This window comes from Geotrypetes seraphini, chromosome 6 (genome assembly GCF_902459505.1).
Source record: "Geotrypetes seraphini chromosome 6, aGeoSer1.1, whole genome shotgun sequence".
Classification (NCBI taxonomy): domain Eukaryota; kingdom Metazoa; phylum Chordata; class Amphibia; order Gymnophiona; family Dermophiidae; genus Geotrypetes; species Geotrypetes seraphini.
Genome location: NC_047089.1, coordinates 126804492 through 126822307, shown reverse-complemented (window position 1 = coordinate 126822307; position 17816 = coordinate 126804492). Strand labels below are relative to the sequence as shown.

The window sequence follows — 17816 nt, the reverse complement described above, 5'->3', positions numbered from 1 at the left end:
TCACCCCATCCCCGGTCGGCAGTGCAGCGCCTAAGCAGGTGCTCCAAGGCCTGGCGTCATGAACTTCTTCAGGCAGCAGCAGCATTCACAATTTGCTGCTATTACCGGCTTCGGACCTTCTTCCTTCCATGCCCTGGCATCTCCTTTCATTCCTTCCTTGCCTTCCGGTTGGGTGCAGCAATTCTCTCTCCCTTTCCTCCTTCTGTTACCCCGACCCCGGTTGGCAGTGCAGCCCCTAAGCTGGTGCTCCAAGGCCTGGCGTCATGAACTTCTTCAGGCAGCAGCAGCATTCACAATTTGCTGCTTTTGCCGGCTTCGAGCCTGCCTTCATGGAAATAGGAAGTAAGCAGGACTCAGCAGAGAGTAAGACCCGAAGCCGGCAACAGCAGCTAATTGTAAGTGCTGTTGTTGCCCGAAGAAATTAAAGATGCCAGGCCTTGGAGCACCCAGGGCAAACTTCTTCTTTCCCTGTAGCCGGGGCCCCTCTGAAAAGGAACATTTAGCTCTCCCTCCCATGCGAACCCTGCCGACCCACTGCGAGACAACCAACAAACCTCTCTCCAGTGATGCTACAGAGGGAATCACCAGCAGAAGGCTGCAAACTTCAAAGCAGCGTGTTTAGAAAGCTGCGGCTGCCAACGAGTGCTAGAGGGATGTTTGTTGGTCTTCTCGCGGTGGGAGGGTCGACGGGGAGGGCCCGGGATGATGATGCTAGGGAGGGCTGGGCAATGACTCTGCTGCGAATCCAGCGAAGGTGAGGGAGATGCCCAAAAGGCCCTAAAGCACTGCACCGGCGAGCCCCCCTGACCATTTTGGGCCCTATTCTAGAATCCAGCTCTAATGGAACCATTTTCACAAATTCCTGGCGACTGCCCCGAAGCTTTCATTCTGCGGCGATCTGCCCGGTCAGAAACGGGAAGTTGCAGCAGAGGGAAAACTTCGAGGCAGCTGCCGGCAGCTTGTGAGAACAGCTGCTGTGTTGGGGCCCTTCTGTGCAGGAAACGTTTGGCTACTACCAGAGCCTCACTAAAGTATCTAAAGAGCCGCATGTGGCTCACGAGCCACGGTTTGCCGACCACTGCTATAGGCCTCTGGAGCTGTCTTCCCTCTGCTGTGGTCCCGCCCCTCCTCTGACATCAAAGGCAGGATCGTGGCAGAGGGAAGACAGCTCCTGAGTCCTATGGCAACCTGCAAGGATCGGTAAAGTACTGGCGATCCTCTCTGCAGGCTGCTCCGCTGCTGGTATTAGGTAAATGGATATGCAGGAGGCTAGAGGGGAAGCCAGACACCGCAGCACTTCCCAACTGATCCTGCCCCCTCACCCTCTAAAGCAGGAGAGGCAGTGGCTGGCCAACAAGAGGCAGCGCTGCCAATCCTGCTTTAGGGAGCGAGGGGGGGAGGGTCAGTCACCGAATCTGGAGGCTGATCCTTTTTTTTTTTTTTATCGATTTGAATTGATTTACCTGAAGTGAATCGGTGAATCGATTTTGAATTGTAAATCAGACAACCTTAGTCTGAAGGTTCATACAAAAAATCCTAAAGCTGATATTTACTACACATGAAGATCTTCTGATCCTCCCCTCCCCTCAAACACAGGATAAACTTCACTTGCTCCTGCCCCTAGTGGCTGTCTCAAAAAAAAAAAGTGGTGGGAGGTGAAGAAGAAGCATCTATCTCTAAGGTGGGAAAGGAGGACAGGTAGATCTGATGTAGTGAAATGTTATAGCAGAGAGAGAGAGAGCACTGTGCTTGAGCTTTGTAATCTGTTTGGACTGTTTGCTTTTAGTGAAATTTTTTTTGTGTAAAATGTCACATTCTTTTTGTACAGGTTTGAGTTAATCCAGAAAGGTATGTGAGTGCACTATATTTAGAAAATAGAAGGGTGAATAAGAATACAGTGGATGAGGAATCGGACATGAGCCTGTTAAAATAATTCTCTCTTTTTCTGGTTCACCTGTAGTAATATTAAACTCTTTAGTCATAGGCTTTAATTTGTGCATGGTGCTGACCTGATGCTGTGCAGGGATACTCACTGCATCCCTTCATTCAATTCACTCTAATTATCCCCAACTTCCTGGGGAGCTTGCTTAGAACTGGCCTTGAATGTTTGTTATTAAGATATTAGGCTACTCTTGTTACATGTAACATAGTACGGTAGTTTAAGACAGTGAATTTACATTTAGATGATCAGCATAGGAAACTGACATTTATGTTTATAACGATTTAATTCAAATATGTAGATATAATACATTATTGAACATGAGTTAAAAATGCTAATGCATATTTGGACTAGAGAATATTTTATGAACATTGTGTGGTTTTAGTTTCAGCATTTTTGCACTTTCAACACATTTTAAAAGCGGGCACCCTTAATTATTCTTGTAACAATCAAATTCACAATTTCCTGTGCATATTTCAGGTAATTATTTTTGCTGGGAGCATCTGTTAATTTAGATTTTTGTCTCCCTAGATTCATGTGAAAATGGCGGACGAAGCTGTCTGTGTTGGCCCAGCTCCCACCAGCAAAAGCTACCTTAACTTGAATGCCATCATGGAAGCTATTAAGAAATCTGGAGCCCAAGCTGTGAGTCTGAATGAGTCTATCTTCTGCAGCTGTTTCATATATAGATATGTGTAAAAAAAGATGGAATTTTAGTTTTAAAATATTAAAATATAAAGGGTTTAAAATGCTGTTTCACTTAGTTCTTGTCACATAAGTTAAGTGTGGCTGAAATTGCTCCTGGAAATCAAAGGCTTTATAGCATCTGGCAGTGCTGGTTGCTGATCCTGCAGGTGGCTGCTGGATTCAGCTTTCACACCAGGGAGCAACTTCAATTCATTTCCAAATTTGCTGGAAAAAAAAATCCCAATTAGTTTTGAGCATTAACCCCTTTGATGCTATACCAGATTTTTAGAAGGATACATTTTTTTAAAAAAATGCAATGTGTGTGTTTTGAATTCATTTTGATTTTTTTTTTTTTTTTTTTTTTAATTAGGCACACATAATTACACTTGGAAAAAGTAAATGGTGCATCACATAATTATTTTCATTGTGTTTTGTACTGTTATTGAAATGCACTTTAGCTTAAATGAGTAAACAGTCTTTTTTGCATTGGTCAAGGATTAACATTTTATCAAGAATGTAAATGAAAGCTATTGAACTAGATTTGAGCTTCTCCAAATGAAACTGAGAAGTTTATTAAACTAGAAGTACACAAATGTATAAAACAAGAAACAGAAACAAAAAAAGAATGATCTTTGGCATCAATGAACTTGGGATGTGTTAATTAACATGATCAATTTTTTGAAATTAATTTTTGTATGATTTCAAATGGAAAGAAAGATGTGTAGTAGAATTCTTGAAGACAAAGTTCAGATGTTAACCATGTTTTTCAGTATGATTAGATATGCTAAAACTTCTGTTCTCATTTTCAAGGTACATCCAGGATATGGATTTTTGTCAGAAAACAAAGAATTTGCCAAAAGTCTGGTAGGATTTGTTGATTTCTTGTAGTTGTTAATTGTTTCAAAAACATTGACATAGCAGGGTATAGTGGTCATTTTCAGCAAAGAGGAATGTTTGGTTATGCACCCTACTGAAAGCACCACTATTATGACAATGAAGAGATAAAGTTGTACTCATGATATATGAAGGTAAATCAAACAGTAAAGGCAAAATACATTTAATGGCTTTAATAGAAGTAACTGTGAGCAATTGAACATATCACTTTTCCACATAGTCCCCATGCAAGATGACACATTTGTTGTATCGTTCAACTAGCTTCTGCATTCCTGCAGAGAAGAAGACTTCGGCTGCTCCCGAAGCCAGATGAGCACAGCTTCCTTTACTTCATCATGCTTTTCTTTTGCTCTCCGGGTCGCATCACCGGTAATAATTCTTTGTAGAATATGTGGATAGTCTTCATACCCAACCTCTACACATTGTTGCTCATACAGATCAGTAAGCAATTGGGAACCAATCGTGTGCAGACTTTCCTGTATTCCAAGTCGTGCATTATGGCAAATGCAGATCAATAGCTGATATCCAAATTTGCAGCCATTTGAGACACATTATCAATTGGTCTTCTCTAATTAAGGCATCAGCCCTGTCAATGTGCTCTTGTGTGCACGATGTTAATGGGTGATCAGAACGACCTTTGTCAGTTACACTTGTCATTCCAGCTTTAAACCTTTTTACCTACTCAAATCTTTTGTTGTTTCATGGTGCTAGGTCCATACTGACTCAGTATCAAACAGTGAATTTCCATAGGTTTCACTTCCTCTGCCCAAGGAAATTGCACTACTGCACGTTCTTTGATGGTGCAATCTTTCAATGGAGCGTCCATATTTCTGACCTTGTGACTGCCACATGACTAAAGGCTGAGCGCTGCACAGCACGTGTATGAGCTATCCAACAGGCAATGTACAAACACATGTTGCATTTTGTTAGCTCTGTTCCAGTTATCGCGTAATTTAACAATGGCCTTTAATTTTTGATTCACCCTTGCATTATAAAGTATTGGATCATACTATATATTTATAAATGACAGGTACAATGCATTTGGAAATATTTCATAAGTTTTCCATATGGTTTTCAGTTTCTTCTTGATTTTTTTTTTTTTGTATTTAGGTTTACAGTTTGTAGAAAAATGGTTGAATGTAAGAGTTTCTTGAATTTTAAAGACCAATTTTAAAAATTATTGAATGTTATAGAAGTCATAATAAAGTTGTTCATTGTTAAGGAAATCTTTCCTATTTTTACAGAGCCATTTTGTCTTGATTTTTGTATTAATCCTGCACAATATAGAACTTAAATTCCCTTCATTGTATCCATCCCTGGTTTTAAACACATTTGTTTCTGGCAAGTTTACAGTTGTCTATATTACTTGTGGATGAACTTTACATTACAATAAAACAGTCTGCTGATTTTGATTCTTGTAGTCTTGCTTTCTTAACTTATTATAGTAAAATGTCTCGTAATTGATTAATATGTAATTGCAATGTTGAAATATTTTTTTAGATGCATATATGTTAAGAATTCTAATATCTAAAATGGTTTTGAAAAACACTGGATGCTTTTTAGGTTGATGTCTTTTCTAATAAAAATGTTGAAGATATCTTAGGGCTCCTTTTTACAAAGGCAAGCTAGTGTTTTTAGCGCATGCTAAAATGCCGTGCATGCTAGCCGCTACTGCCTCCTCTTGAGCAGGCGGTAGTTTTTTGGGTAGCATGCACTAAAAACGCTAACGCATCTTTGTAAAAGGAGCCCTTAATGTATGACCTTTTTGAGAATATATAAATCTGTTCTTGAACTACCTCTGAAGAAGAGCTTTAACATTTAATATAATTTTTTGAATTTGATTTAATTTTGGTTTTTGTAGTATTTTAGCTTTTCATAGGAGGTGGTTTGTGAAATGATGAATAAAAGATAATTGTCATCTTGGGCTCAACTATGCATCCAAAGAATCAAATTAGTTGAAAAGGTAATTACTCGTACTCTCCTTTACTATATATTCTTCTGCTTCTCCATATCTCACACTGGGCTGTACTAGATTTCTTCAGTCTTACTGTGCAGTGAAGTTGTAGGAGCTTCTCTGCTCTGCTTGTGTTTATTTTCTATATTTTGGGGGGTGTTCTCCTGTAAGCAAGGCTTTTTGGTGCTGCAGTCTCTCTCTTCCCCTGAGACATCTGATTGCAAGAAGATACAGACTCTCAGGATGGAGGTCTATAGCCTTAAGGCATATGCTTGCACGATTCCTGTCTGACTAGCCTGCATTAACAGTCCGGAGACTCGGGGCTGTTCCCTTGGGAGCAGGCTCACTCCAGGTTTCAATTGCAGTGGGCTTGAGCGCAGACTGTCTCTCCTCCGTGGTGGTTTTGCACTAGGATTGGGACATTCCTCCCCTACAATGTCGTGTGGGCTCCGGGGAGACTGGATGGCAGTCTGAAGAAACAAGCCGTTTTCCCTTTTGTTAGGTTTCTCTGAGGCAGAAATCTTCTCATACCTCTTAACTAGAGGTTCTCTATGAGCAGCTTCCAGCATTCAGCACAGTATAGCGAGTAAAGCTATTACAACCTATGGGAAAATCAGAGGGAGAGGGGAAAACCCTTAAAAGCTAATTTTATAGTTTTATGAGGCTAGAGACAGGACCCCCTTACCTCCAAAATCCCTTTTCCTGAATTTTTTGTTTCATTTTTGCCTTCATGGGCCATTCTAGGCGCTAAAATCGCTATTGCAATAGTTGTTTTGGATTTTCTTTTTATTTAAAATTTTCATCATAACAACAAGCACACATACTTACAAAAGATTTGAAAATAAAACCCATCAACGTAAATATGATTGATTTAACATCAAACAATAAATAAATTAATTATTTAGTCCACATGTAGGATCCAAAAACAAAGAAAATGAAGAAACTAATAAATAACCTATTTAGACAGTCAGGGACATAGTTGACCTCCAGCCGTTTCGCTACACTGTGGTTGGTACAATTGAACCAATAATGACTCCCCCCTCTTTCTCTGGCTCAAGGTATTTTCAGCAGTATTTGAGAACGTTGGCTTCCCAGAGGACATGTCAAGGCCTGAGTCAAAGAATTGGGAACATCAGGTGTACCCAGGCATCTGGATCCTGTTCCACTGCATCCCCCCAAAACAGCAATGACATCAGGCCTGTAGTCCCCTTCCTTTGATGTGGGGGTGAGGCTGGCAGAGTTTTCACATGCATGGATGTGGATATCTTCAGACCGCTGCATACTGGACCCCATTCATGAGTACAAGCTAGGATTCTTTTGACCCCTTCCATATTCCTTTATAAACTCTTCTGTGGGTTGCTGGACAAAGCAGCCAGCGTTCTGGCAATGGTACAGAGGCTCATCGATCTAGGAACCATAGAGGCCGAACCAGAAGGTGAATGAGGCTGGGGCAGATACTCAGTATATTTTATCATGGCAATAAAAAAGAGTCGGACTACTGGAGACTGATCTGGATCTGAAGTCAGACAATACAGCCCTCAGGATCCCCTGCTTCCACAAGGAAACGGTCCGGTCAGTCATTGCATCGGTTGCGCCAAGGGAATTCCTTGCCTTCCTAGATCTGACAGGCTTATCAGCATATTTCCATCTTTCCAAGTGATAAAAGGTTTTTGAGGTTCCATATACTAGAACGTCATCTCCAGTTCTCTGCTCTTCTGTTTGGACTAGCTACAGCACGGTGCATCTTCATCAAGATAATGGTCATGGTAGCGGCACACCTCTGCAAGGCAGGAATACAGGTTCACCCTTACCTGGATGATTGTCTGAGGTACTATCCAAGGCACTGTCTAAGGCAGAGGTGGCCCAAGTGGTTCAGCTTCTGCAGAGCCTAGGCTGGGTGGTAAACTTCAAAACGAGTCATTTGGTTTGGACACACTCCTTGAAATACCAGGGAATATTGTTCGATACAGATTGGAACAGGGTCTTTCTTCTGGACGAGCGTAACTCCGGTTTTCGAGGGCCGAATCCAGTTGGGTTTTTGGGATTTCCCCAATAAATATGCATTGAAAACAGTGCATGCAAATAGATCTCATGCATATTCATTGGGGAAATCCTGAAAACCTGGCCAAGCGAGGGCCGAAGTTGTGCAGGCCTGGCATAGAGCAAAGCTCAGGTATCAGTTTCTGGCACTAAGACAGGCTAGCTCAGATGGCATGGTATTTTATTCAGTTGCTGAGGTCCATGGTAGCAATGATAGATGTAGTACCCTGGGTGAGAGCGCATTTATGCCCTCTATAGGAGGAGGTGCTTTCCCGCTGTTCCCTGCAGTCAGATGCGCTGGACTTAATGCTGCCTTGGACAAACAGCTCTGCTCAGCCTAGACTGGTGGCTAGAGCCATGGTCCCTATCCCGGGGAATGTTTGTGTATCCATGTGGAGATCTTGACGACAGATGCCAGCCTCTTCGGCTGTGGAATCCATTGCCATGGGCGCCCGTTCAAGGGCTGGTGTTCACCCTTGCAGAGGGGTTTACAGAGGGGTTGGTTAATCAACTGCTTGGAGCTGGGAGTGATCAGGTTAGCCTTTCAGGCACTGAAGAGCATCTTGCAGAGCAGGGCAGTCCATGTCTTCTCGGACAGTGCCACACATCAACCGGCAGGGAGGCACCAAGAGTTCACTAATGAGATTAGAGGCTCAAATGCTGCTCCGATGGGCCGAGGTCCATCTACATGTATTGGCTCTTTTGGCGGCACATGTAGCAGTGTTTGTCCAATGTGCAAGCAAATTTCCTGAGTCATCAGACACTGGATCCTGGAAAGAGGGCTTGTCTCAGTAGGTCTTCCATAGAATTTCACAGCACTGGGGGCAACCAACGTTTGATCTCATGGCATCAGCCAGCAACAGGAAAGCCACTCTGTTCTTCAGTATGAACACGGAAACGATGGGTCTTGATGCTCTGGTCCAACCCTGGCTTCAAGCAGAGCTTCTGTATGTGCTTCACCCATGGCCAATTATTGAAAGTGTAGGGGTGGTTCCTTCCTCACACACTTGGAGGTTAGTCTCACTGATGTCATAAAGCATGAACCATTGTCTGCAAGAAATCTTTCCAGCATGAACCATGCAAGAAGAGAAAAAGAAGAAATCATCTTTATTGCCTGCTGCCTGTTGAATGCATTCTGGGTATGTTCACCAGAACTGTGTGTTTCTCTAGTCAAGGACATCTGTCTATGCCTACAAGTTGAAGTAGGCCGCTGTCCAGGCCTAGATTCAAAGGCAACCTCACACGTTATATACTGGTTTCAATAAGTATCTTTTGTCACCCGCACTCTCAGGGCAAAGTGTCCAGGACTGCGGGAACAAGATTTGTATCCTTGTGAGCCGCAGAAGGCTCCACAAGGAATGAAAAAGACACCAGGTTTAGAGCAAGGATTTTGCCAAAAGTCAGGTAAGTTTTCTTGAAAATCAGGAATGGACTTTATTCTTTTTCCTTAGGCAGATTTGGAACTTGCCTTGGAGACACACACTTCCATAGGTTGAACAGAATGAACCTCTGGGCCTGGTTCAAATTCTAGTTCCATGGCTTGTGGAACTTCAGAGAGTTCAGGAGTCAAACCAGTATCAGCCTCATCAATCTCCATACATTCTGGGCTGTGAAGGTCCTGCAGAGCTCTTAGTCCTGAGCTAGACTGCCAGTGCTGTTCCTGTGACCGTTCTCCTGCTCTCCAGTTCTCCCTCTGCCTTTCCAATTGCCCAGCTCTGAGGTTAAGGAACTTACAGCCCCGCCCAACCTTCCCAGGTGCAAAGCATTTCCGGTCATCAACCTTGGGAAGGTGAGGGGGAGGGGAAGTCTGTAGCTCAACCCCTAGGCTCCCTCTGCTGGATTTAGTGGGAATATCAGGCAAGAAGGCAAACTGTTCTTTATCTTGAACAGCATAGGAATTACCTGCTCTAGGCATGGGTTTTGTACTAGGCCCAATCCTAGCAGTCTTACCTCGCATACCACATACCCCCCCTTAAACGACTGCTAGGGGTGGGCCTATGCTTATCCAGGTCTCTTTCTCCCACCCGGGATAAAGCATCAGCATAGGTGTTTCCTATTTTTACCCCCCTTTCTAGCAGGAGGGTTAACGGGACCAGCAGTATAGAAATCTCCGTCCCAATGTAATTCCTGTGACCGAGATAATTCTGCTGGTGCCGACATTACTGGAAGGTATTCTTCCTCCAAGGAACCTAGGCGGGTATCAAACCCAGCGATTAATTCACACATTTCCTTGAGATCTTTTCTCCCAATTAGTTCCACTTGAACCTGTACTTTTTTCACCTCCTCCCGTACCTCACTAACCACACATGCAATGTTTTTTACTTCGGCTATGTGGTCCGGTTGTTCCTCAACATGGCATTCAATATGCCCTATCTGTTCTTTGAGGCCCTGGGTACTAGACTTCAGTTCTTGCAAGTCTCTCTGACATTGTTGCAGATTTCCCTCCAGGGTAGTTCTGAGCAACTGATCAGTTTGAGAAATTGTTTCATTCAATCTGTTGCCTAAACTACCCTGTATTTCTTGTACTGCCCTTTCCCACTGTTGCTGCTGACCTTCCTGCCTTTGAGCCAGTTCTTGATGTAATTTACTGAACTGTTGCTCTACAGCTTTCTCTATCTCGGCCAGTGGGTCAGAGCTAGACTGTGGTATAACAGTAGTCAGAGGACTTGTCTCCCCCTCTAGCGGAGCCACAGAGGATCCAAATCCCTTGACTCCTCTACGAGTAGGTAACAATTGCCTCCACTGCTCTAACTTAGGGTGCCAGATTCGCTCACATATCAACTGCGCGATACGGTCACCCTTCCTCACTTGGAACTCCTCCTCAGCATTATTTATCATTAAGACGAGTACATTACCCCGGTAGTCAGGGTCAATTACACCCGCCCCTATGTCGATAGCATGTTGGGAGGCCAATCCCGACCGTGGGGCTACTCTCAAGTACGACCCCGGTGGTGGTGATACCTGAATATCAGTCGGTATCAACCCTCTACCTTTAGCCCCCACCACTGCATCCTGGGCTGCATAAATATCGCACCCCGCTGCCCTCTCATAAGCAAAGGTGGGTGCTAGAGCGTGTTCAGTTAAAGGAGCCCATCTGATCGTAGGGCACCAGCGAGAATGGATCCTTCTTCCCTGAGGCGGAAACCATTTACGTGGCCTATTCTTCCTGGGCCTTTCACTAGAGCCATCCCTCGCCATCAAAGTACACCTCTCTCTCTCTCTTCTTTTCTCAGGCTTTTAGAGCCGTTCTTATATTGTATACTTTCCCCTAGCTTCACCTAATCTCGACCTAAAATCAGAGGGACTGGGGCTTTGGGAATAACCGCTACCCTCAGGGTTTTTACCTCCCCTTTGTATCCTATAGGGATGAGATACTGAGGATAGGAACTTTTACCCCCATGCACACAGACCACCATCACCTTCCCCGTGATCCTGTTAAAGGGACCCCTTTTCCTGGCCTGTTCCCAACAAGCATGGGACATGATGGACTGTTCTGCCCCTGTGTCCAATAAGGCTTTAATCTTTCTGCCATTTATTTGCACCAATATTTCATAAGGGTCTGAGGGTGTTTCAGCTTCACTCCGGGAGGTGGTAAGTGCCAATTTGACCCGGCATTGTTTTTGCATATGCCCGGCCTTCCCACATCTAAAACAAGTGATGGGACTTTTTCTGGGCGTTATTGGGTCTGGTACCTTCCTCAAGGACAGAGTGTTACTTTCATTGGATTTATTCTGGTGTCTCGACTGACTTCCCTGTCCCCTACTTGACCACCTACTCCCTTGGGCCTCTCCCACCGGGGTAGTGGTGTACATGGAATCTAAATAGGCCTCTGCCAGGTCGATTACTTGGGCTAAAAAACGACTACCCTGTCTCTGGATCCAGGCTTTTAAACTCTTTGGCAACGCTTCAAGAAATTGCTCGTGCAATAATTCGGCGAGTAAAGCCTGGGCATCCCCGAGACAGGGTTGTAGCCATCTTTCTGCCAGTTTCCTTAACCGGTGCAAGAGTGCTTTGGGCCTTTCCTTTTCCCCCATTTGGGTACTCCTGAATTCTTGCCGGTAGTGCTCCCTAGTAAAGCCTAGATAATCCAAGATGTGGTTTTTAATGGCCCTGTAGTTATTGGCTAGCTCAGGACTAAGAGTCTGATAGGCTGTCAATGCTGCACCAGCAAAGCACGGTATCAGTCTTGTAGCCCATTGTTGCTCTGGCCAGCCTGCTGCCACCGCCATCCTTTCAAATGCAAGTAAAAAGTCATCGGGAGCATCTGTGGGGCCCATCTTACACACTTGCATGGTATGCAAACTTTGTAGTCCTACCGGAGATCCAATGGTTGCCGGAGATCCAGCTATAGGTCCACCAGTAGTCCCCTGAAATATCTGCGCTAGGGTTCTTGTCTGGTCTGCCATGGACTGAATCAATTCTTCGTGCCGCCTCCCGGTCTCCACCTGACTCGCTCGCCAAAGGTCTTGGTTGGCTTGTAGCATGACTTTCAAATCCTCCGTCTGCTTCTGCCGCTCGGAAGCCAAGAGGGTAAACAATTGCTGGAGATCCATGGTGAGGCTGGAAAGGAAAACAAAGAAAAGAAACCCAAGTGCGGCCTTTTTTTTTTTTTTTTTTTCTTTGACCCACTCCCGCAAGCTAACCCCAGCCTATGCCTCCCAGTCCCTTTATCACACCCGTATCCTCAATCAGCTGCCCAGGGTACTCTTACCCGACAGACTGACGAGTCTGAGCCTTTGGGTAATGATAGCTGGACTTGGAACTCAGGAACACAGCTGGGCTCACTCCGGCTTGGTTTCTCCACTCCCTTCCACGACCTTCACCGTCACGGACTCTCCCCCAGATCACTGTTGCTCGACTGCTGCACAGGTGCACTTGTCAACTCCAACAGATGAATCAAATAAACAAAACTTTTAGTCCTAACTTCAGGCCTAGTCCTTCACAGTCTCTCATGGAGGTAGAAAAATCAAAATCCCATGAATGATACCAACTTTTGTCACCCGCACTCTCAGGGCAAAGTGTCCAGGACTGCGGGAACAAGATTTGTATCCTTGTGAGCCGCGGAAGGCTCCACAAGGAATGAAAAAGACACCAGGTTTAGAGCAAGGATTTTGCCAAAAGTCAGGTGTTTTCTTGAAAATCAGGAATGGACTTTATTCTTTTTCCTTAGGCAGATTTGGAACTTGCCTTGGAGACACACACTTCCATAGGTTGAACAGAATGAACCTCTGGGCCTGGTTCAAATTCTAGTTCCATGGCTTGTGGAACTTCAGAGAGTTCAGGAGTCAAACCAGTATCAGCCTCATCAATCTCTATACATTCTGGGCTGTGAAGGTCCTGCAGAGCTCTTAGTCCTGAGCTAGACTGCCAGTGCTGTTCCTGTGACCGTTCTCCTGCTCTCCAGTTCTCCCTCTGCCTTTCCAACTGCCCAGCTCTGAGGTTAAGGAACTTACAGCCCCGCCCAACCTTCCCAGGTGCAAAGCATTTCCGGTCATCAACCTTGGGAAGGTGAGGGGGAGGGGAAGTCTGTAGCTCAACTCCTAGGCTCCCTCTGCTGGATTTAGTGGGAATATCAGGCAAGAAGGCAAACTGTTCTTTATCTTGAACAGCATAGGAATTACCTGCTCTAGGCATGGGTTTTGTACTAGGCCCAATCCTAGCTGGCTTACCTCGCATACCACAATATTTATTTAGTCAATCAGTAACAGCTTACAGGAATACATCATTCAGCATATAGCGTAACAGAAGGTGTTCTCCAGGCCTGAAGATCCTCGGATGTCTGTTCTGTTCTCTTCCTCCCAGAGGCCTGATTTTATACATTTCTTGGTGGCCAACACCACGTTGGCCTAAATCACATGATACATTTTTATTGGCTATTTTCCTATGCATTACTGCCTAGCTACATTCATTTATTGGCTAGTTTATTTGCGTCATGTTACAAGTTCGCTCTGTTTTCCATAAGACCTAACCTTTTCCCCGAAATGCCTCTTTATATACCATATAAGCATTTCCGAGCATCAAACCCCCTCCCAACTGTAAATATTTCTGACACCTGCTATTAGATGATATTTCTTGAGAATTCTATCTTCTGAGAATTCTATCTTCGGACCATGGTCTGTGTTTATCTCTTCATGGTATCTGGCTGGGTGGGCCCTGGTACAAAACCACAGCAAACCCACAGCATCAGGACCTGTTGCTTTTTCTCTAGTTTCATTGATACAGTAGTTAATTTAACTTAAAAATAGGGCATTACCCCATCTTTGCATACTCTCTGGTAAATGGTGTGAAATATCTTTCCACAGCTAATCTACTGTTTCCATCAGCTGCAGAAATAAGATACCAGTTGCAGGAGGAGAGAAAGGTTTCTGTAGAGAGAACAGTTTCTGTGAGCTTCTGGCTTTTCCCTATCCCACTTCACCTGGTTTAATGTCAGGACTTACAGGGATCTTCCAGAACTTCCATGCTTTACCTCCTTTCCATCTTCTTCCTTCTCTCATCCCCCTCTTCAAAGCCCCGCCAGGTGGCTTTGACATCCGGACATTTGGCGAAGGGTTAGATTGTGTCAGAGACTATACAGCATAGGCCCTGGGCTATGTGCTAGGAATTGTATATGATAAAATGAAAGAGACAAGTGCCCACCCTTACTACGCTACCGAGGATAGAGTGGCATAACATGTCGCAGTGCACATATTACTTACAATGTTAGGATAAACAGTCAATGATTCAGATATTGTGCGAAGCAGAAATTATGTAGGCATTTAAGCTCTAAATAAATGACTTATACCTTTAGGGTTAGACTGCTGTGTTGGAAACATCAGCATAGATTACTGATGTTGTGGGGATAGGTGGTGGCTTGTGGGAGGGGAAATCAGCTGCTGGTGTTCATATTTTCCACTCCCTCTTCGGTGTCTATTCTGTTACAAATCTTGGTATCATCTGCAAAAAGGCACACTTTTCCTTCTAACCCTTCAGCAATGTCACTCACAAACATATTGAACAGGATCAGCCCCAGCACTGAACCCTGAGGGACTCCACTACTCACCTTTCCTTCCTCCGAGCGACTTCCATTAACCACCACCCTCTGGCGTCTGTCCGACAGCCAGTTTCTAACCCAGTTCACCACTTTGGATTCTAACTTCAGCCCTTCAAGTTTGTTCAACAGCCTCCTATGAGGAACTGTATCAAAGGCTTTGCTGAAATCTAAGTAAATTACATCTAGCATATGTCCTCGATCAGCTCTCCAGTCACCCAATCAAAAAATTCAATCAGGTTCGTTTGACACGATTTACCTTTTGTAAAGCCATGTTGCCTCGGATCCTGTAATGCATTAGATTCAAAGAAGTACACTATCCTTTTTTTAGCAACACTTCCATCATTTTTCCAGCAACCGAAGTGAGGCTCACCAGCCTGTAGTTTCTTTCTTCATCCCTGTGAGCACTTTGGTGAATAGGGACCACATCCGCTCTCCTTCAATCCCCAGGAACCAGTCCTGTCTCCAGAGATTTGTTGAACAAGTCTTTAATAGGACTCACCAGAACCTCTCTGAGCTCCCTTAGTATCCTGGGATGGATCCCTTCTGGTCCCATCGCTTTGTCTACCTTCAGTTTTTCAAGTTGTTCATAAATACTCTCCTCCGTGAATGGTGCAGAATCTTCTCCATTTTCTCGTGTAACTTTGCCAGACAATCTCGGTCCTTCTCCAGGATTTTCTTCTGTGAACACAGAACAGAAATGTTTGTTTAGCACATTTGCTTTTTCCTCATCACTCTCCACATATCGGTTCCCAGCATGTTTTAGTTTAGCAATTTTTCATCTTCCTCCTTTCACTAATATATCTGAAAAAATTTTTGTCTCCCTTATTTACATTTTTAGCCATTTGTTCTTCCACCTGTGCTTTCGCCAGACGTATCTCTCTCTTGGCTTCTTTCAGTTTCACCCTGTATTCCTTTCTGCACTCCTCTAATTGATTTTTTTATATATTTCATGAACGCCAACTCTTTTGCCTTTTTTTTCTCCGCCACTAGTTTGGAGAACCATATCGGCTTCCTTTTTCTCTTGTTTTTATTTATTTTTTTCACATAAAGGTCCGTAGCCATTTGTATCGATCCCGGCGCCCCGCGGACCGACATTTCTCTGTTGGTGTTCGGAGTGTACGGAGCGCTTTCAGGGAGTGTTTGGAGCCCGGCATGACTGCAAGGGCGCAGCGAGACACGCGCGGGAAGGTGAGGCCGACGGATTCTAAGATGGCGGACAGCCACGAGGTCCCCATGTTCACAATTCAAGAAGCGGCCATACAAGAGCTCTTGTTATGGAGGACAAGCTAGCAAAAATCCAAACCTTTATGGAGGATTTTAGGGAGACATTGGAGACACAAGCGGGCAGACTACAGAGGGTGGAGGACCGGGTGGCTCAGCAAGAGGACCGGGCAGCAAACTTTGAGGAGCGCCTGAGGGCCCTGGAGACTGCAAAAACTACCTGCCTGGACAGACTGGAGGATCATGAAAATCAGAACCGCAGAAACAACTTACGGTTCATAGGGCTGCCCTCCACTGTTCGGGATGTCGACCTACGGACCTGCCTGGAATCGTGGCTGCCGGGAGTGTTGGGCCTCAGCGAGACGGGGGAGAAGGTCCTGATTGAACGCGCCCATCGGGTGGGCCCCCAGCGTGAGGGAGAGCATCGACCTCGGCCAGTGCTCGCCCACTTCCTTAACTTCGCCATGAAGGAACGTGTCCTAGCCTGTTTTCGGCGGGGGGCTGGCTTCGTCTATGAGGGACATAAAATTCTGGTCTTCCAAGACTTTTCCCCCCAGGTGTCCTCAAGACGTCGAGCATGGCACCCCATTGCAATACTCTCTATCAAAGAAAAATAAGGGTCTCCTTGCTTTACCCCGCCAGAGCCCGGGTCTCTTACAACAATAAGATCCACTACTTTGAATCCCCGCGAGATCTGGAGCGATTCATACAGGACCTACCGGCGCCTCCGCGTGTGGAGCCAGAGATGGCCTAAAAGATCACCAATGCGTTCCCTGGTTATGGCTTGTGATGCTGCTGCACTATACCCAGCACGTGCCCCTGTCTTCACCAACAACCTTCACTGCTCCGCGACACCGCCAGCACTGGCATGGTGTCCCCGGTACCTGCCGGCGACCAAGCGTCCTCAACCAGGATCTGCCTGCCCCTCTTCAGAAGCGATTGCCACTCTGATCTATCCTCAACTCTGGCACGCCTACCCGGGGTGAGAGGACCAGACGGAAAGTTAACTGTAGGTGAAAGGTGGATACTTGGCGGAGAATCCAAGGTGCCCTTTTTCATTTCTTTTCCTTTCTTTTTCTTGTATATTTCGAGATTCCTGGGGACCCAGTGCACCGCCGGGAGCGTGGTGGGATTGCTGTGCCCAAACACCTCACCTATTGCGGCACGCTCCCGAACTAGGAACTTAGCCTGCTGCAGGAGCAACGGCGAACCCAGTGCTTACCGGCTCTTTCGCCTCATCCATGATAGACTACAGCTGCCCTCTGGAGGAGAAGCACAGCCACTTAGGGGGACAGATGTCTCGGAGCATTTATCCCGTTTCCTTGGGAGGCCATGCCTGCTGCGCCGAGCTGATATGTATGTATGAATAGGGGCGACGAGGCGCAGGCACCTCTCTATCTATCCACCCTCTGTTATGCGGAGGACCTGTCGCTGCAGCATACATACCCGCTTCTGTAGATATCTATATACAGTGCTTTGGCGCTGCAGTGTTGGATAGTACTTGGGGGTTTAGAGGGACTGCTTGAACTCTTGAACCCTCCCAAGGGTGATACTGCTTTTCGGAGCCTCATTGTGCTTCACCAGAGCACGCAGCATGCTCACAAAGTTTTCTATGCGTTATTGTTCTTATCCTCTGAGGGCATGGCCCGGAGCTATTTTCTGTATTTTCTGGTATTAGCATGGCCTTCTATGCTGGGGTTTGGGGGAGGGAAGAGATGGGGAGGGGGGGATGGGTGAGCTTGAATGGGGGATTGTATGTGGGTATGAATCGGGTTTGTGTGTGGGGTATGTCTGCAGGTTGTCTGGATGACTGTATGGGTTTTTCTAAGCTGAGTTACTATTATGGCCTGAGCAAGTTACATCGGTATTTCATGAGTGAGTGGAGGCATTGGCTGGGACGGCCTCCACCGCTCGTTCTATGGTCATTTACTGTTTACTATATGCATATCTGTAAGTTCAATGGTACAATTGCATGTTAAATCACTGAATGTAGATGGAATTCATTCACCCATTAAGCGTACAAAAATCTTAGCATATCTTAAGTGTGA

General features: G+C 45.3%; 1 protein-coding gene across 1 annotated transcript in view; it reads left to right on the top strand.

The window, feature by feature from the left end:
* The window catches only part of PCCA (propionyl-CoA carboxylase subunit alpha), a 937632-nt gene that overhangs the window by 120579 nt on the left and 799237 nt on the right, over window positions 1–17816 (top strand). The window contains exons 5-6 of the mRNA XM_033947881.1: window positions 2471–2584; window positions 3437–3490. Coding sequence (XP_033803772.1) covers window positions 2471–2584; window positions 3437–3490 — 168 coding nt within the window. The remainder of the gene's footprint in view (window positions 1–2470; window positions 2585–3436; window positions 3491–17816) is intronic.